We start from the raw sequence: 16606 nt of genomic DNA, 5'->3' as shown, positions 1-16606 counted from the left end.
GTTCTATAAATATAAATTAGATCTATCTGGTCCATTTTGTCATTTAAAGCTTGTGTTACCTTATTTATTTTCTGTTTGGATGATCTGTCTATTGGGGTAAGTGGGGTGTTAAAGTTGCCTACTATTATTGTATTATTGTCGATTTGTCCTTTAATGGTTGTTAACATTTGCCTTATGTACTGAGGTGCTCCTATGTTGGATACATAAACACTTATAATTGTTATATCTTCTTCTTGGATAAATCCTTTGATCATTATGTAGTGTCCCTCTTTATCACTTGTAACAATCCTTATTTTAAAGTCTATTTTATCTGATACGAGTATTGCTACTCCAGCTTTCTTTCTTTCTTTTTTTTTTTTTTTTTTTTTTTTTTTTTGCAGTACGCGGGTCTCTCACTGTTGTGGCCTCTCCCGTTGTGGAGCACAGGCTCCGGACGTGCAGGCTCAGCGGCCATGGCTCATGGGCCCAGCCACTCCGTGGCATGTGGGATCCTCCCAGACCGGGGCACAAACCCATGTCCCCTGCATCGGTAGGTGGTCTCTCAACCACTGTGCCACCAGGGAAGCCCTCCAGCTTTCTTTTGATTTCCATTTGCATAGAATATCTTTTTCCATCCCTTCACTTTCAGTCTGTATGTGTCCCTAGGTCTGAAGTGGGTCTCTTATAGACAGCATGTATATGGGTTTGTTTTTGTATCCATTCAGCCAGTCTGTGTCTTTTGTTTGGGTCATTTAATCCATTTATACATTCAAGGTTATTATCAATATGTACGTTCCTATTACCATTTTCTTAATTGTTTTGGGTTTGTTTTTGTGAGTCTTTTTCTTCCCTTGTGTTTCCCGCCTAAAGAAGTTTCTTTAGCCTTTGCTGTAAAGCTGGTTTGGTGGTGCTGAATTCTCTTATCTTTTGCTTGTCTGAAAAGCTTTTGACTTCTCCATCAAATCTGAATGAGATCCTTGCTGGGTAGAGTAATCTTGATTATAGGTTTTTCTCTTTCATCACTTTAAGTATATCCTGCCACTCCCTCTGGCCTGCAGAGTTTCCTCTGAAAAATCGGCTGATAACCTTATGGGGATTCCTTTGTATGTTATTTTTTGTTTTTCCCTTTCTGCTTTTAATATTTCTTCTTTGAACTTAATTTTGGTTAGTTTGATTAATATGTGTCTTGGTGTGTTTTCCCTAGGGTTTATCCTGTATAGGATTCTCTGTGCTTCTTGGACTTGGGTGACTCTTTCCTTTCCCATGTTAGGGAAATTTTCAACTATAATCTCTTCAAATATTTTCTCAGACCTTTCTTTTTCTCTTCTTCTTCTGGGACCCCTGTAATTCTAATGTTGGTGCGTTTAGTGTTGTCCCAGAGGTCTCTGAGATTGTCTTCAATTCTTTTCATTCTTTTTTCTTTATTCTGCTCCTCAGCAGTTATTTCTACCATTTTGTCTCCCAGGTCACTTATCTGTTCTTCTGCCTCAGTTATTCTGTTATTGATTCCTTCTACTGTATTTTTCATTTCAGTTATTGTGTTGTTCATGTCTGTTTGTTTGTTCTTCTGTTCTTCTAGATCTTTGTTAGACATTTCTTATATTTTCTCAATCCGTGCCTCCATTCTATTTCCAAGATTCTGGAGTATCTTTACTATCATTACTCTGAATTCTTTTTCAGGTAGATTGCCTCCTATTTTCTTTTCATTTTTTTGGTCTTATAGGTTTTTACCTTGCTCCTCCATCTGTGACATATATTTTTTGCATTTTCTTTTTTTTTTTTTTTTTTTTAATGAGTGGGATTGTGTTCCTGTCTTACTGGTTGTTTGGCCTGAGGCTTCCAGCACTGGAGTTTGTAGGCTATTGGGTAGAGCTGGGTCTTGGTGCTGAGATGAGGAACTCTGTGAGACCTCAGTCTGATGAATATTATCTGGGGTCTGAGGTTCTCTGTTAGTCCAGTGGTTCGGACTTGGAGCTCCTACCACAGGAGCTTCCACCCAGTCCCCAGCTCATGACCCAAGATCCTGCAAGCCATGTGGGGTGGCAAAAAAAAAAAAAAAAAAGAGAACAATGGCAAGGTAAAAACTAAAATTAGACTAGGAGACTTAACAGGTATGTTAGAAAGAATATAAAAATGAAAATATAGGTGAATCAACAACTGGAAGGTACATCAGTAGCACAATAGTAAAAAAGAGGAGGAGGGAAAAGAAAAAGAAAGCGGGGGGAAGGCCCTGGCTGTGGAGGGTGGGGCCTAAGCAAGGGTGGGGTTTGGGTGGTGGGTGGGGCCTATGCTTAGTACCCACAGGGCTGGAAAAGGCCCTGGGGCTGTGGAGGGTGGGGCTTAGGTTCAAGGAACAGAAGGGGCCCAGGCATGCCCCCCACCCCTGGTCTCAGAGGGCAGGGGACCTCATCTGGGAGCCCAGCAGGCTTCCTGGGCTCGAGTGGGCAGGGCAAGCACCCTCCTCTCCTCTCCTGCTCCTCCAGTGTGGGAGGGCCCCTCCTACCTGCCTCTCCTGGTCTCCCTGAACTCCCTCCTATGCTCCCAGGTCCCATGCGGGGCTTTGGAGGGGGGGTACGAGCTTGGGAGCTCAGCAGACTCCCTAGCCCAAGTGGGCCAAACAATCACCCTCCACTCCTGTCCTGCTTTTCCTGGAGAGTCCCTCCCACCTGCCTCTCCTGATCTTCCCTGCCTCAGGGGTGCCAATCCTGTCTGGCCTCCACTTCTCCTCCCCCGTCAGTCCCCCTATGTCCTACTGGTTCACTTTGGGGTTCCTCCCCTCTCCTTGGGCGTTGGAGTCCCCCACCAGCTGAGGGAAGGCACCCTAGCTGTGGGGAGAAGCTAACTCCACATCTTCCCACACTGCCATCTTGATTCCAGCTCCCCAATGAATTCTTAATTTCACATATTTTATTTTTTTCAGTTTTAGTGTATCCAATTTGGTTTTATTAAGAGATTCCATATCTTTGCTTAAATTCTTCATTTTTCATCTATTTTTGTCATATTGTCCATTTTCTTTTATACATTTATAAAAGTTATTTATTTATTTATTTATTTGCCTGTGCCAGGTCTTAGTTGTGGCACACAGGATCTTCATTGCCGTGTGCAGGATCTTTGTTGCAGCATGTAGGCTCCTTTAGTTGCGGCATGCAGGATCTAGTTCCCTGACCAGGGATTGAACCCGTGCCCCCTGTATTGGGAGCACAGAGTCTTAACCACTGGACCACCAGGGAAGTCCCAAAAGCTATTTTAATGTTTTGTCTGCTAATTATAACTAGTTATATCTAGGTCAACTGTGATTTTGTTTTATTTAATTTTTTTTCTACTGATTATTAGCTTTTTTTCTCATGACTTGTATTAAAAATTGTATAGAAAATAATTGTAGAGACTGAACTGGTATTATTTTCCTGCAGAAAAACCATGTTTTTCCTTTGTCAGATAGCTAGATTGAGCTGTTGATCAGTTCAATCAGGAGTTGACCTAAGCTAGAGTTTTGTTGCAGAATTATTGAGCTTTAGTTTACCTCTGGTTTCAAATGTCCTTAGAGTGAAAATTGTCCTATTGTATAATAAGGCCCTTCCTATAGCAGCATTCTAGGATAGAAGCATCTGAAGACTAAGAAAATCTCTCTCTATGTGCCTTTCTAGCTAAGCCTTTGATTTCTTATGTCACTTCAGACTCAGCAAAATCATAGGCCATGGAAAACCAGCTTTGCATTTGAGCCTCCTCCAGTTTTATGAGGTTCACATAAGTCCACATGACCATTAAAATATCTGTTATTTTCTCCTTACTTCAGCAGGGTCCCTCTGCCTATAGCAGGCTCAATCCAATGCCCACCTATGTCTATACTTGCTCCCAGAGCAAGTTAGCTGTTGATCTGTGTTCACCTAGGAAAGGCTCATCCCTTTCTGAAGTTTAATTCCTTTAGACTTATTTGCATCCAAAGTGCTCCTTTATCTTTAAAAGCTTTATAATTTTTGTAACCTCTGTTTATTTCTCTTTACTATAGTGTGAAGGATTGTTTGGCATGTCCTTCTATATCCTAACCAAAACTGAAATTCTGGAAAGACTATTAAGAGGAGTTGTTTTCATGCAGCGTACACCCAATGCTATGGTGCCATGATCATTGATAACTTATAATGGGGAATACTAATGTTTTTAAAGTATTTTAATTTTATTTGTTCCTCCTTTTAATTAAAAAATAAAGTTTCAAGAAATAATTTATAAATATAAGAAGATACAATTTTCTTATTTCTAAATGAAAAGTCTACATTTATAAGACATGAATGACATGATTTATAATATGATTTTGTAGAAATGCATTCCATTTTTCTTTTATTTTAGGAATTTTTGGAATGTGCTCATGAAGCCTGCAAAGTACATAATCTTCAGCCTGTTAAATTTTTTCTTGAAAAAATGATTCAGACATATGAGATGATGATTGTTAGACATGGGTAAGATTATAGATTATAGATAGTCTGCCATAGTTAGATGTTGTTTTTTAAGTTAAACTCTTAAAACAAGTAAAATTTGTGAACTGAAAGACAGCAAACTTTGTATGCTAGGTAGGCGAGGGAACAACGCCCCCCACCCCCATCTCCATTCCAGTAGCTTAAAAACAAAGGTTTATTTCTCTCTCATGTTACCTGTCCAAAAAGGAGTGGTAAGGAGTACTCATTCAGTGATGTAGCACTAATGACCACCACAGTTTGCCCTTTTGATCATCAAATATGTTATTTGCTCTACTTCACACATGTAGAACACACTTTTCCTTTCCCAGGGAGACAACCTAAAAGTTCTGATCAATCAGTGAACCAGACTCAAAGTATAGGATCTCTAAGTGATGCATGATAGTTTGTGTATCAGATTTGGAAGCTGTTCTTCTTGCTCCAAAGACCTAAAACTACAAGGACAAGTTATCTGCCCTGCATACATCCAGTATTATAATAGTGGGTTTACCAGAGCAGTATTATCAGAGCAAATACTCCCATTCAGAAACTGAAGAATAGGAGACAAAGCCAACACTTGGCAGTAGCAGTTCTGAAACCCAGCTGTGCATGTGGGAGCCCAGTTCCAGAGATAGATTGTGAAACTATTGGAGTTTAAACTTCAGAACCTCTTATTTGTAGAGGCCCCTCCAGGTAGTCATAATCATTTTATATATAATTTATTGGAAAGTGTGTCATTAAAGTGGCAGTGGACATTTTTGTATTTGTAATTACATATATATTTTTTTCCTTAGAGAGCTTTCCCCACCAATTGTATAAACTGAAATCCCCATAAAACCTGGATCTATTTCTGCTTGATTTTGCTCCCCGAGAGAGACTTTCCAGTAACCTCTGCTCTGTGGACTTCAGTTCAACCTTTTGAGAGGTCTATCTCCATTTTCTTCCCTGGTCACATGTGAGGTGGACAATAGAGAAAATATCCTTGGGAGCTGAGAAATGTTTTCAGCCCACTTACTGCCTATAGAAAGTTGAAGTCTCAAAGGTCATGATTTTTTTAAAGGCAAAATTAAAAAAAAAAACCCAAACCTTTGTATTATATAAATTTTCAAACATATATAATAATAGAGGGAATTAGTACAGTCAACCCTCGTGCATTCAGTACCTAAGAGTCTTCTTTACATCTTAAACATTCACATGTGTTTTAGCCTAGACTCATGGTTTCTTTGTCAGTAAACTCTCTCAAAAACTATTTAATACGTTTTTTTCTATTTGATTCCAGGTAGTTCCATGTGCCAGTAGCCACAACTATAGTCCTTATTAAGTCATACCTTTCTAAATTTCCTTGTAGTATCCTTGAACATATTAGGCTTATTGATTTGATCCTTGATACTAGGCTGAGTTGATCTTTGTTGTTCAAAGATTTTCTCAATTTATGTTTTACCAATTGCAGATGAGAATAAATTACCTCATTCAATCCCTCAAGTCTCTGAATTTCTCAACTCCCTCTACTTTCATTCCTGCTTGCAAACTGACCATATTTTCTTAAGCTTATTTCTTTTTGTAGTTCCTTATTAAATACAGCCATCAGCTGCCAATATATACTAATATACTCTCTTCACTATCCTTTTCCCCTAAAACTACAATTTCATTAGATATATTATCTATCTTCCAGGTTATCTCAGGGATAAATTTACCAAACGTTTTATCATTGCATAAGATTAATTGCCAATCCTTTAGCCGCCACCTACAACTTAGCCTCTAAGCCAGTGCTACTTATTTTAGTCTTCTTTATTATGGCAAGAATACCTTTTGCCCTTCTAGTTACCAATTTCTATCAATAAGGATGGGCTAGGTTATTCCATAGAAACAATCAGCACCCAAATCTTAGTGACTTAAAAACAAATATGTATTTCTCATTTGTACTGTTTCCATTATAGTTTAACAGGGAGGTTCTGCTCATCATAATCACTCAGGTCCCAGGCTGTTGGAGCAGCCACCATCTGAACATTGTGGGTCCCAGGTGTGCTAGAGGGAAAGGAGAGCTCTGTAAGGTCCCTCACTGGCAATTATCTATCCCCTAAGAAGTAACACTCATCATTTCCATTTATTACTCCTTAGTCACCTAGTATTCCCACAAGAGAGTGAGGAATCCTATGCTCCAGGAGAGAGGAGATTCAGAAATATTTGGCAAAGAGCACTATAGCAAGTGAAATCTTGAGGAAAAGTGAATCGTCTCCTCTCCTCTGCTTAGGAAACCCCAAGTCATTAAAAAAAATTTTTTGAGTATGCAGTTACTAAGTTTCCATTTTCATTTGGAAATTTTTTATTCTCTTTTGTAGATAATGGTATTAATGTTGAGAATTTGATTTAGAGATCAATCAATTAAGAAGTTAAATGTATTTCCCTTATATCTGAGAAAAATTAATATAATTTCAAAAATTATATGTAGTAATTATCATAGGGTAAAATTTCATATACCAATATATAGGGAAATAATTTAATTTACCATTATTTTTTAGAATCTTATTGTATAATGACTTCTTTTCCTTAATAGTTTTATGTTAGTAGGAGAGCCTTTTGCTGCTAAAACAAAAGTTCTGCATATGCTGGCTGATACTCTAACTCTTATGAATGAACGTGGCTATGGAGAGGAAGAAAAGGTCATTTATAGGACTGTAAACCCCAAATCCATTACTATGGGCCAACTTTTTGGACAATTTGACCCCGTGTCCCATGAGGTAATCTACAGTATAAACATTCTCCACTCTCATTGACAATGCACATTAAGCCAAGAAATTTGAAATGTTTTTGTATTATCACTTGATAATTTTTTAAGGACACTTTCCAATTCTTCCTTTTTTCCTCCTCAGTGGACTGATGGTATTGTGGCTAACACTTTTAGAGAATTTGCCTTATCAGAAACACCTGACCGGAAATGGGTTGTATTTGATGGTCCCATTGACACTTTGTGGATAGAGAGCATGAACACAGTATTGGATGATAATAAAAAGGTAAATCATCATGATTAAAAGCAAAACAGGGCTTCCCTGATGGCGCAGTGGTTGAACATCCGCCTGCCGATGCAGGGGGCAGGGGTTCGTGCCCCGGTCCGGGAAGATCCCACATGCCGCGGAGCGGCTTGGCCCGTGAGTCATGGCCGCTGAGCCTGCGCGTCCGGAGCCTGTGTTCCGCAACGGGAGAGGCCCCAACAGTGAGAGGCCCGCATACCGCAAAAAAAAAAAAAAAAAAAAAAGCAAAACAAATGCACAATATGAATATACTTAACACTTCTGAACTGTAAAGTTAAAAATGGTTAATATGGTAATTTGATGCTTTTTTTTTACCACAATTAAAAAAAGCAAAGCAGATGCAGATAGGCTTAAACAATGTTATGTGTTCAACAACTAATCATCTCAGACTGTATATTTAAAATAAGGGATGCAGCAAATTGAATAAGTTTATAAATTATCTTTTCAATGAAAACTATGCTGTAGTAAATTCTTTGCTTAATTTTTTAATTAGAATGCAAGTATATTAAAATTACTGTATTAGCAGGAAGGCATAGTAATGTAACGGGTGGCAATAAGTTAAGCAACTACAGTGTTAAGGTTTCTTATAGAACTTTAATATTTTAGAAGAAAATAAAAAGCCCTCATTCTTTTTTGAAAACATCAGTTGCTTCAGTGCTTATATGTGGTACATTACCTTAAACCTATGAGATATAAAAAAAAAGAGAAAATGGAAGTCTTCTAGTACTTATTTTAATTGAGAGATAACATAAGTATAAAATGTGCACTAACTTTAAGTTTAGATTCTAAGATTTTTTTACATATGTGTACACTCACATAACCATCACCTAAATAAAAGTGCATAAAATTTATTGCACCCTACAAAGTTTACTCATGTCCCTACCCAATCAGTATACCCTCCCCAAGGGGCAATCACTATTCTGACTTCTACTGTGATAAACTAGTTTTGCCAGTTCTTGAACTTCATATAAATAGAATCATACTCTTTAGTGTTTTCTTTCATTTGGTCAGTATAGTGATCTGTGATATTTATATTGTAGATCCATTTTGTTTATTTATTTATTATTCTTTTTGTGTCTGTATTAGTATTCTACTGTTAGTATATCAATTTATTTTTTTGCTTTTATGAAATAATTATAATACTAAATAAGCAAACTAATTTAATTAGCATTCAAACATTTACTCCAGTACTTTATCATAGGTGGTTAGTCATTTGTTCATATTCTTTCTTTCATTCATTCAGTCAGTCATATTGATTGAACTAAAGGGGAAAGTAAACAGAGGAGAAATAGTGATGATTCAGAAGAGAGGGGTTAATCAGTCCAGTCAAGTCTAAGGATTCAGAGCCAAATGGAAGGATTGTTTCATATTGGATGCAAGGAGAGCAGGAAAGATGAATGTATGGCTTTGATAGTGGAAATTTGAAGGCAAATCCTTTTGATGATTTATTTTTTCTGTGTGCAGTGGCAGGCCCTGGTTCTTTGTATACTGAAGGAGAAAGGGGAAATTTAAATTAGCCATCATGGAAAATGGGAAAGACAGCTTCCTAGGAAAACATAGAAGCATATCTGAGTGTTATGGAGAAACTGATGGAGTTGAAGACCATGAGTTATAAACTATAATGCCAAGGTCTGCCTTTGTGAGATTTTCTCTACCAATTTAAGCACCTTGGATGTTGGGTGTAGATAATGTTGCCAGACTGGAAATACAGAAAGACTTTAAAGATATTGGCATGAGAACGATAGAAGTGCTGGACCACAGAACAGAAACTACCTAAAGAAAGAAGTAAAAACAACAGGGATATGAAAATCTGTATGAAAATGAAGAGCAAATATAGGAGGAGTCAATGAGTGAGAGAGCTGGATGGAGCAGAGACTTGAATGCTCAGAACTGTGTAGTGTTCCAGGAGAGAAGGTCCCAGGTATATAAGGCGGATGGCTGGAGTGGAGTAGGGTTGAAGACAAGGTAGTTAAATACCGGAGGTGGGGGGCGGGGGTGCTGTAATGAGATATTTCCCCTTATGAACATTGGATCAGGCCAGAGTTATAGTAGAGAGAAAGAGACTGAGCCAGCTGCCAAAGGCTTTAGCCAAGCAGGGGTTGTCAAAGGAGCAAGGGCTGTAATAGAGGATGGAATAGAAGTAGTTAGGAAATAGCATGGGGGAGCGAGAAGAATGTTGACTCCCCCTCTCAAATTTGTAGCAAGAAGGAGAATGTTTGCTGAAACAGCCTGGTAGAAACTTAAAAGTATTCTAGACAAGCACTGTCCAATAGAACTTTCTGTAGCGATGGACATATCTGCACTGTCCAATAAGGTAGCTACTAGTCACATGCAGCTATTGAGCATTTAAAATGTGGCTAAGTGCAATAGAAGAACTGAATTGTAAATTTTATCTAATTAAAATGAAATATAAATAGCCACATATGATTACTGTCTTATTGGACAATCCAGCACTAGACCGTTCATTCATTTTACAGATAAGAAACAGATCCAGAAATGTTAAATGCTACATTGTTGATGAACTAGATAGGGGCAAAATTGGGATTAGAGTAATGAATCAGAGATGAAGCACTGAAAAATAAATGTAGTGGAAGAATTTCAAAGACTTAATAATGCAATTAATTTGGGGTATCAACAGTTTATAATTATTACCAACATTATTAAAAGTTAATGATAATTCCAAAGGTGGAAGCCAAGGAGATTGAGAGGATACAATGGCTTTAATAATAATGGACAAGATAGGAATTTGGCAGAAAGGACACAGTTGATAAATTCAGTTTTTCACACATTTGATTAAAGAGGAATGTTTTAGGGCTTCCCTGGTGGCGCAGTGGTTGAGAGTCTACCTGCTGATGCAGGGGACACGGGTTCGTGCCCCGGTCCAGGAAGATCCCACATGCCGCGGAGCGGCTGGGCCCGTGAGCCATGGCCGCTGAGCCTGCGCGTCCAGAGCCTATGCTCCGCAATGGGAGAGGCCACAACAGTGAGAGGCCCGCGTACCACACACACACACACACAAAGAGGAATGTTTTAGATTAAGAGAGACCAAGAGGACGTGGCAAGCCCAGTGCATACTCCTTGATTGAATTTTGGTTTGAATCAATCAGTTGAAAAGACATTTCTTGTACAACTGAGAATATTTGAGTATTGGCTGAGTATTAGATGATATTAAGGAATTATTGGTAATTTTGTTAGATGGCTAATGTTCTTGTGGTTATATAGAAAAGTCCTTATTTTTTAAGATGGATATTGACATATTTGGATGTGAAATGCCATGATGTTTGTAATGATCTTTAAAATACTTTTTAAAAAGACTAAGTAGGGCCTCCCTGGTGGCGCAAGTGGTTGAGAGTCCGCCTGCCGATGCAGGGGATACGGGTTCGTGCCCCGGTCTGGGAGGATCCCATATGCCGCGGAGCGGCTGGGCCCGTGAGCCATGGCCGCTGAGCCTGCGCGTCCGGAGCCTGCGCGTCCGGAGCCTGTGCTCCACAACAGGGGAGGCCACAACAGTGAGAGGCCCGCATACCGCAAAAAAAAAAAAAAAAAAAAAAAGACTAAGTAAATATGGCAAAATGTTAACATAGGTTAAATCTACGAGATGGGTATGTGAGTGTTCATAGTATTCTCTATTTTTTCTATTTCTCTTTTTTTATTAATAAAAAAGTCTTATGACAACTTTATAAAATCAGGAGCATTTCATGTAATTTTTTAATAACAAAAGCTGACGTTTGTATAGGATTTTATATTTTTTTCAATATATCATGTAGTTCCCCTCTCCCTTAATTCTATGAGAGGAAAATTATCCCTTTTTACAGATGAAGAGACTGAGAGTCAGAGATATTATATATTTGCTTACCTAGTAAGTTGACAGAACTAGACCTAGAATTAAGATTTTTCTGGCTTTCATTCTATTACTTATTCTATTATATCATAGGAGATACTTTAATAAATAGAATAAATTTTTACCTGAGAAGTTTGAGATTTTTTTTAAATAAACATATGAAAAATTATTGCCTTCAGCTCTGCCTTATGAGTGGAGAAATCATTCAAATGTCCCCTCAAATGAGTCTCATCTTTGAAGCAATGGACCTTTCCCAGGCCTCAGTAAGTTCATAATTTAATATAACAGTAGTTTTTGTTTGTTCATTTATTCATTTGTTCATTTTGTCAATAAGTACTTTTTATTATGTGTCAGAAAGCGAGTTAGGCACAAGGAATACAAAGGTGAATAAGACACAGTGTATGCTCGTTTAGGGAGGATGAGAACCATGCTAATAAATATATATATCCCAGTACAGAGCTACATGTTAAGTGCTCTAAGAATATGGAGGGGGTGAGCACCCAAGAGAGGAATGGGTAGAGGAGGACGACAATGGAAAATGTTTGAGTGTTTGATCTGGTTTTGAGGGGTAAGACTTCTCCACAGAGACTGGTTGGGGCCGGGCATTCCAAATCATGACAAGAAAACTTATAGAGACATGGAGCTATACCATATCTGGGGAACTGTAACTGCAAATGGTTTCATCTGGTGTATGTGAATGCTGTAGAGGAAGATAGGAGCCAGATCATGAAGGACCTTATAAGTCATGCAAAGAATTAGTTAATAACTACCAGATTAGAAAAGGAAAACTTGTCTTTTTTCTGTAGCCTGCCACTGTAAGCCGCTGTGGCATGATTTATTTGGAGCCCTCACAGTTGGGATGGGAACCACTTGTGTCTTCTTGGTTGAATTCACTGAAAGGACCTCTACAGGAACCAGATCATCAAGCTCTTCTGAGAGGACTTTTTGACTGGTTAATACAGCCCACTTTAAGTCTTCGTAAGAAAAAATGCAAGGTAACACTATAATTCTCTTATACACTCAAATTTCTTTACTTTCCATTCAGTTTGACTAAGTCTAAAGTCAGAATGGTAGGGTAAATAACTAAAATCAGTTTCTCTTTAGACATGTAGTATCCACTTTTTAAAAAAGTTGAAATATTTATTATGACAATCGATGATTCACATGCAGTTGTAAGAAATAATACAGAGAGATCCCACATACACTTCACCTAATGTCCCCCCATGGTAACATTTTGCAAGACTGTATTATAATATCACAACAAGGATATTGACATTGATAATATCTATTGATCTTATCTACATTTCCCTAGTTATACGTCTACTTGGGGTGTGTGTGTGTGTGTGTGTGTGTGTGTGTGTGTGTGTGTGCATGCATTTAATTTTTTAATTTAAAAAATAAAAGTTATAATACCTAAAGTGTACATGTTGATTTGATATACATATATGTAGTGAAATGATTACCACAGTCAAGTTAATTAACATATCTCCTCAAATAGTTAACATACTTTTGTGTGTGTGCGATGAGAGCACCTGAAATCTACTCTCTTAGCAAATTTCCAGTACTGATACCTATTGTATCAGCATTATTAACTAAAGTCATCATGTTGTACATTAGGTCTCTAGACTTATTCATCTGGCATAGATGTAACTTTGTACTATTTGCCCAGTGTCTCCCCATTTCTCTCACCTCCCCACCACTGGTAACCTGTTTTACTCTCTGCTTCTTTTTATGTGTTCAACTTTTAGATTTTGCATACAAGTGAGATCATGCAGTTTTTTCCTTTCTGTGTCAGGCTTATTTCACTTAGCATAAAGTCCTCAAGTTTTGTTTATGTTGTTGAAAAAGGCAGGATTTTCTTTTTTAAGAATGAATATTATTCCATTATATATATACCACAATATCTTTATCCATTCATCCACCAGGGGACAGTTAGGTGTTTCCATATCTAGGCTATTGTGAATAATGCTTCAATGAACCTGGGAGCACAGATATCTCTTTGAGGTACTTATTTCATTTCCTTTGGGTGCTGTATCTAGAGGAGGCATTGCTGGATCATATGGTAGTTCTATTTTTAGTTTTCTGAGGATCCTCCATACTGTTTTCCATAATGGCTGGACCAATTTACACTCCCACCACCAGTGCACGAGGGTTCTCTTTTCTCCACATTCTAACCAACACTTATTATCTTTTATCTTTTTGATAATACCCATCCTAACAGGTGTGAGGTGACATTTCATTGTGGTTTTGATTTGCATTTCCTTGACGATTAGTGAGGCTGAGTGGCTTTTCGTATATGTGTTGGCCATTTGTATGTAGTCTCCAGAAAAAAATGTCTATTCAGGTCCTATGCCCATTTAAAAAATTGGGTTGTTTGTGTTTTTGCTGTTGAGTTGTATGAGTTCCTTATATATTTAGGATATTAATTCCTTATTATATATATGATTTGCAGATATTTTTCTCCCATTCAGTAGGTTGCCTTTTCATTTTTTTTTTTTTTTTTTTTTTTGCGGTATGCAGGCCTCTCACTGTTGTGGCCTCCCCCGTTGCGGAGCACAGGCTCCGGACGCGCAGGCTCCGGACGCGCAGGCTCAGCGGCCATGGCTCACGGGCCCAGCCGCTCCGCGGCATATGGGATCCTCCCAGACCGGGGCACGAACCCGTATCCCCTGCATCGGCAGGCGGACTCTCAACCACTTGCGCCACCAGGGAGGCCCTGCCTTTTCATTTTTTGATGGTTTCCTTTGCTGTGCAGAAAAAGCTTATTAGTTTGATGTAGTCCCACTTGTTTATTTTTGTATTTTGCCTGAGCTTTTGATGTCATATCCAAAAAAAATCATTACTAAGCCAATGTCAAGGAGCTTCCCCCCCACCCCCTCACCATGTTTTCTTCTAAGAGTTTTATGGTTTCAGGTTTTACATTTAAGTCTAATCCATCTCAAGCTGATTTTTATGTCTAGTGCAAGGTAAGTGTCCCATTTCATTCATTTACATGTGGACATCCAGTTTTTTCAACACCAATTATTAAGGAGACTATCCTTTCCTCATTGTATATTCTTGGCACCATTGCCAAAGATCAGCTGACCATATATGGTTGGGTTTATTTCTACTCTGTTCCACTGGTTTATATGTCCGTTTTTATGCCTCTACCATTCTGTTTTGTACTAGAGCTAATGTAATTTGAAATCAGAAAGTGTGATGTCTCCAACTTTACTCTTCTCTCTTAAGATTACTTTGGCTATTTGAGGTCTTTTGTGGTTCCATACAAATTTTAAGATTGGTTTTTCTATTTTTGTAAAAAATGTCGTTGGAATATTGATAGTGATTGCATTGAATCTGTAGTTCACTTGGGTAGGATGGACATTCTTCCAGTCCTTGAGCACAGAATATCTTTCCATTTATTTGTGTCTTCACTTTCTTTCATTACTGTTTTATAGTTTTCAGTGTACAGATATTCCACTTCCTTGGTTAAATTTATTCTTAAGTATTTTATTCTTTTTGATGCTATCATAAATGGGATTGTTTTCTTGATTTCCTTTCTAAATAGGTCATTGTTGATGAAAAGAAATGCAACTGATTTTTGTGAGTTGGTTTTGTATCCTGCAACTTTCTTGAATTTATTAGTTCTAAAATGTTGTGTCCCCCTTCCCTCCCATCTCTGTGGAGTCTTTAGGGTTTCTACAAATAGGATTATGTCATCTGCAAAGAGAGATAAATTTACTTCTTCTTTTCTGATTTACATGTCTTTTATTTCTTTTTCTTGTCTCATTGTTCTTGCTAGTACTTCTGGCACTGTATTGAATAAAAGTGTTGAGAGGGGGCATACTTGCCTTGTACCAGATCTTAGAGGAAAAGCTTTCAGTTTTACCCAATTATGATTTTAACTCTGGGATTTTCATAAGTGCCCTTTATTTTGTTGCAGAGATTTTTATCATGAATGGATATTGAACTTTGTCAAATGTTTTTTTCTGAATCTCTTCAGATGATTATGTGGTTTTATGTTTCATTCTGTTAATGTGTTGCATCACATAGATTGATTTGCATATGTTAAACCAATCTTGGATCCCAGGGATAAATCCCACTTGGTTATGTTGTATTCTCTTTTTGATGAGTTGTTGAATTCAGTTTGCTAGTATTTTGTTGGGGATTTTTGCGTCTACATTCATCAGAGATACTGACCTATAGTTTTTTGTTTTTTTGTTTTTTTCTTGTGTTGGCTTTCTCTGGCTTTGATATTAGGGTAATGCTGGCTTCAGAGAATGAGTTCAGAAGTATTCCCTCTACTTCAACTTTTTGAAGAGTCTGAGAAGGATTTTTATTAATTCTTCTTTGAATGTTCGGTAGAATTGTGAAGCTGTGAAGTCATCTGGCCCTGGGAATTTTTGTTGGGAAGTATTTGATTACGACTTCAATCTCCCTATCTGTTATTGGTCTATTCAGGCTTTCTGTTTCTTCTCTATTCAGTTGTGGTAGGTTGTATGTTTCTAGGAATTTATCCATTTCTTCTAGATTATCCAATTTGTTTGCATGTGATTGTTCATAATAGTTCCTTATTATTTCTTTTTTTTCTGAGTCATCCATTGCAATGTCTCCTCTTTCATTTCTGATTTTATTTATTTGAGTCTTCTCTCTTTTTTCTTGGTTAGTCTAGCTAAGGGTTTTTTTATTTAGTATATTTTTTTAAGAAACCAACACTTACTTATGTTGATTTTTTTCTGTTGTTTTTTTAGTCTCTATTTGATTTATTCCTACTCTGATCTTTATTATTTCCTTCCTTCTGCCAACTGTGAAATTAGTTTGCTCTTCTTTTTCTAGTTCTTTGAGGTGTAAAATTAGGTTGTTTATTTGAGATCTTTTTTCTTTTTTAATGAAAGTGTTCATTGCTATAAACTTCCTCTTAGTACTGCTTTTGGTGTACCTCATAAGTTTTGGTATATATTGTTTCCATTTCCATTTGTCTCAGGATATTTTTTGATTTCCTCTTTGACCCAGTGGTTGTACAAGAGTATGTTATTAAAGCAGAAACTAATACACCATTGTGAAGCAATTATACTCCAATAAAGTTGTAAAAAAAAAAAAGTACGTTATTTAGTTTCCACATATTTGTGAATTTTCTCTTTTTTTTCTGATTTCTAGTTTTAATCCATTGTGGTCAGAAAAGATACTTCATATAATTTCAATCTTCTTAAGTTTCTTAAGACTTGTTTTGTGATCTAACATGGGGTCTATCCTAAAGAATATTCTTTGAGCACTGGAAAAGCATGTATATTCTTCTCCTTTTGGGTGAAAAGTTGTGTATATATCTGTTAGGT

At 37.4% G+C, this 16606-nt stretch overlaps 1 protein-coding gene across 1 annotated transcript in view; it reads left to right on the top strand.

Moving 5' to 3' along the window:
* DNAH12 (dynein axonemal heavy chain 12) overlaps nucleotides 1–16606 on the top strand; it is a 222826-nt gene that overhangs the window by 110864 nt on the left and 95356 nt on the right. Inside the window, exons 30-34 of the mRNA XM_060111265.1 lie at nucleotides 4321–4430; nucleotides 6979–7162; nucleotides 7295–7435; nucleotides 11474–11557; nucleotides 12101–12289. Of these exons, the coding sequence (XP_059967248.1) occupies nucleotides 4321–4430; nucleotides 6979–7162; nucleotides 7295–7435; nucleotides 11474–11557; nucleotides 12101–12289 (708 nt within the window). The remainder of the gene's footprint in view (nucleotides 1–4320; nucleotides 4431–6978; nucleotides 7163–7294; nucleotides 7436–11473; nucleotides 11558–12100; nucleotides 12290–16606) is intronic.

The sequence above is a fragment of the Mesoplodon densirostris genome, chromosome 10 (genome assembly GCF_025265405.1).
Source record: "Mesoplodon densirostris isolate mMesDen1 chromosome 10, mMesDen1 primary haplotype, whole genome shotgun sequence".
Lineage (NCBI taxonomy): Eukaryota > Metazoa > Chordata > Mammalia > Artiodactyla > Ziphiidae > Mesoplodon > Mesoplodon densirostris.
Note: the sequence above shows the minus strand (reverse complement) of the source record. Positions and strands in the feature narration are given on the sequence as shown.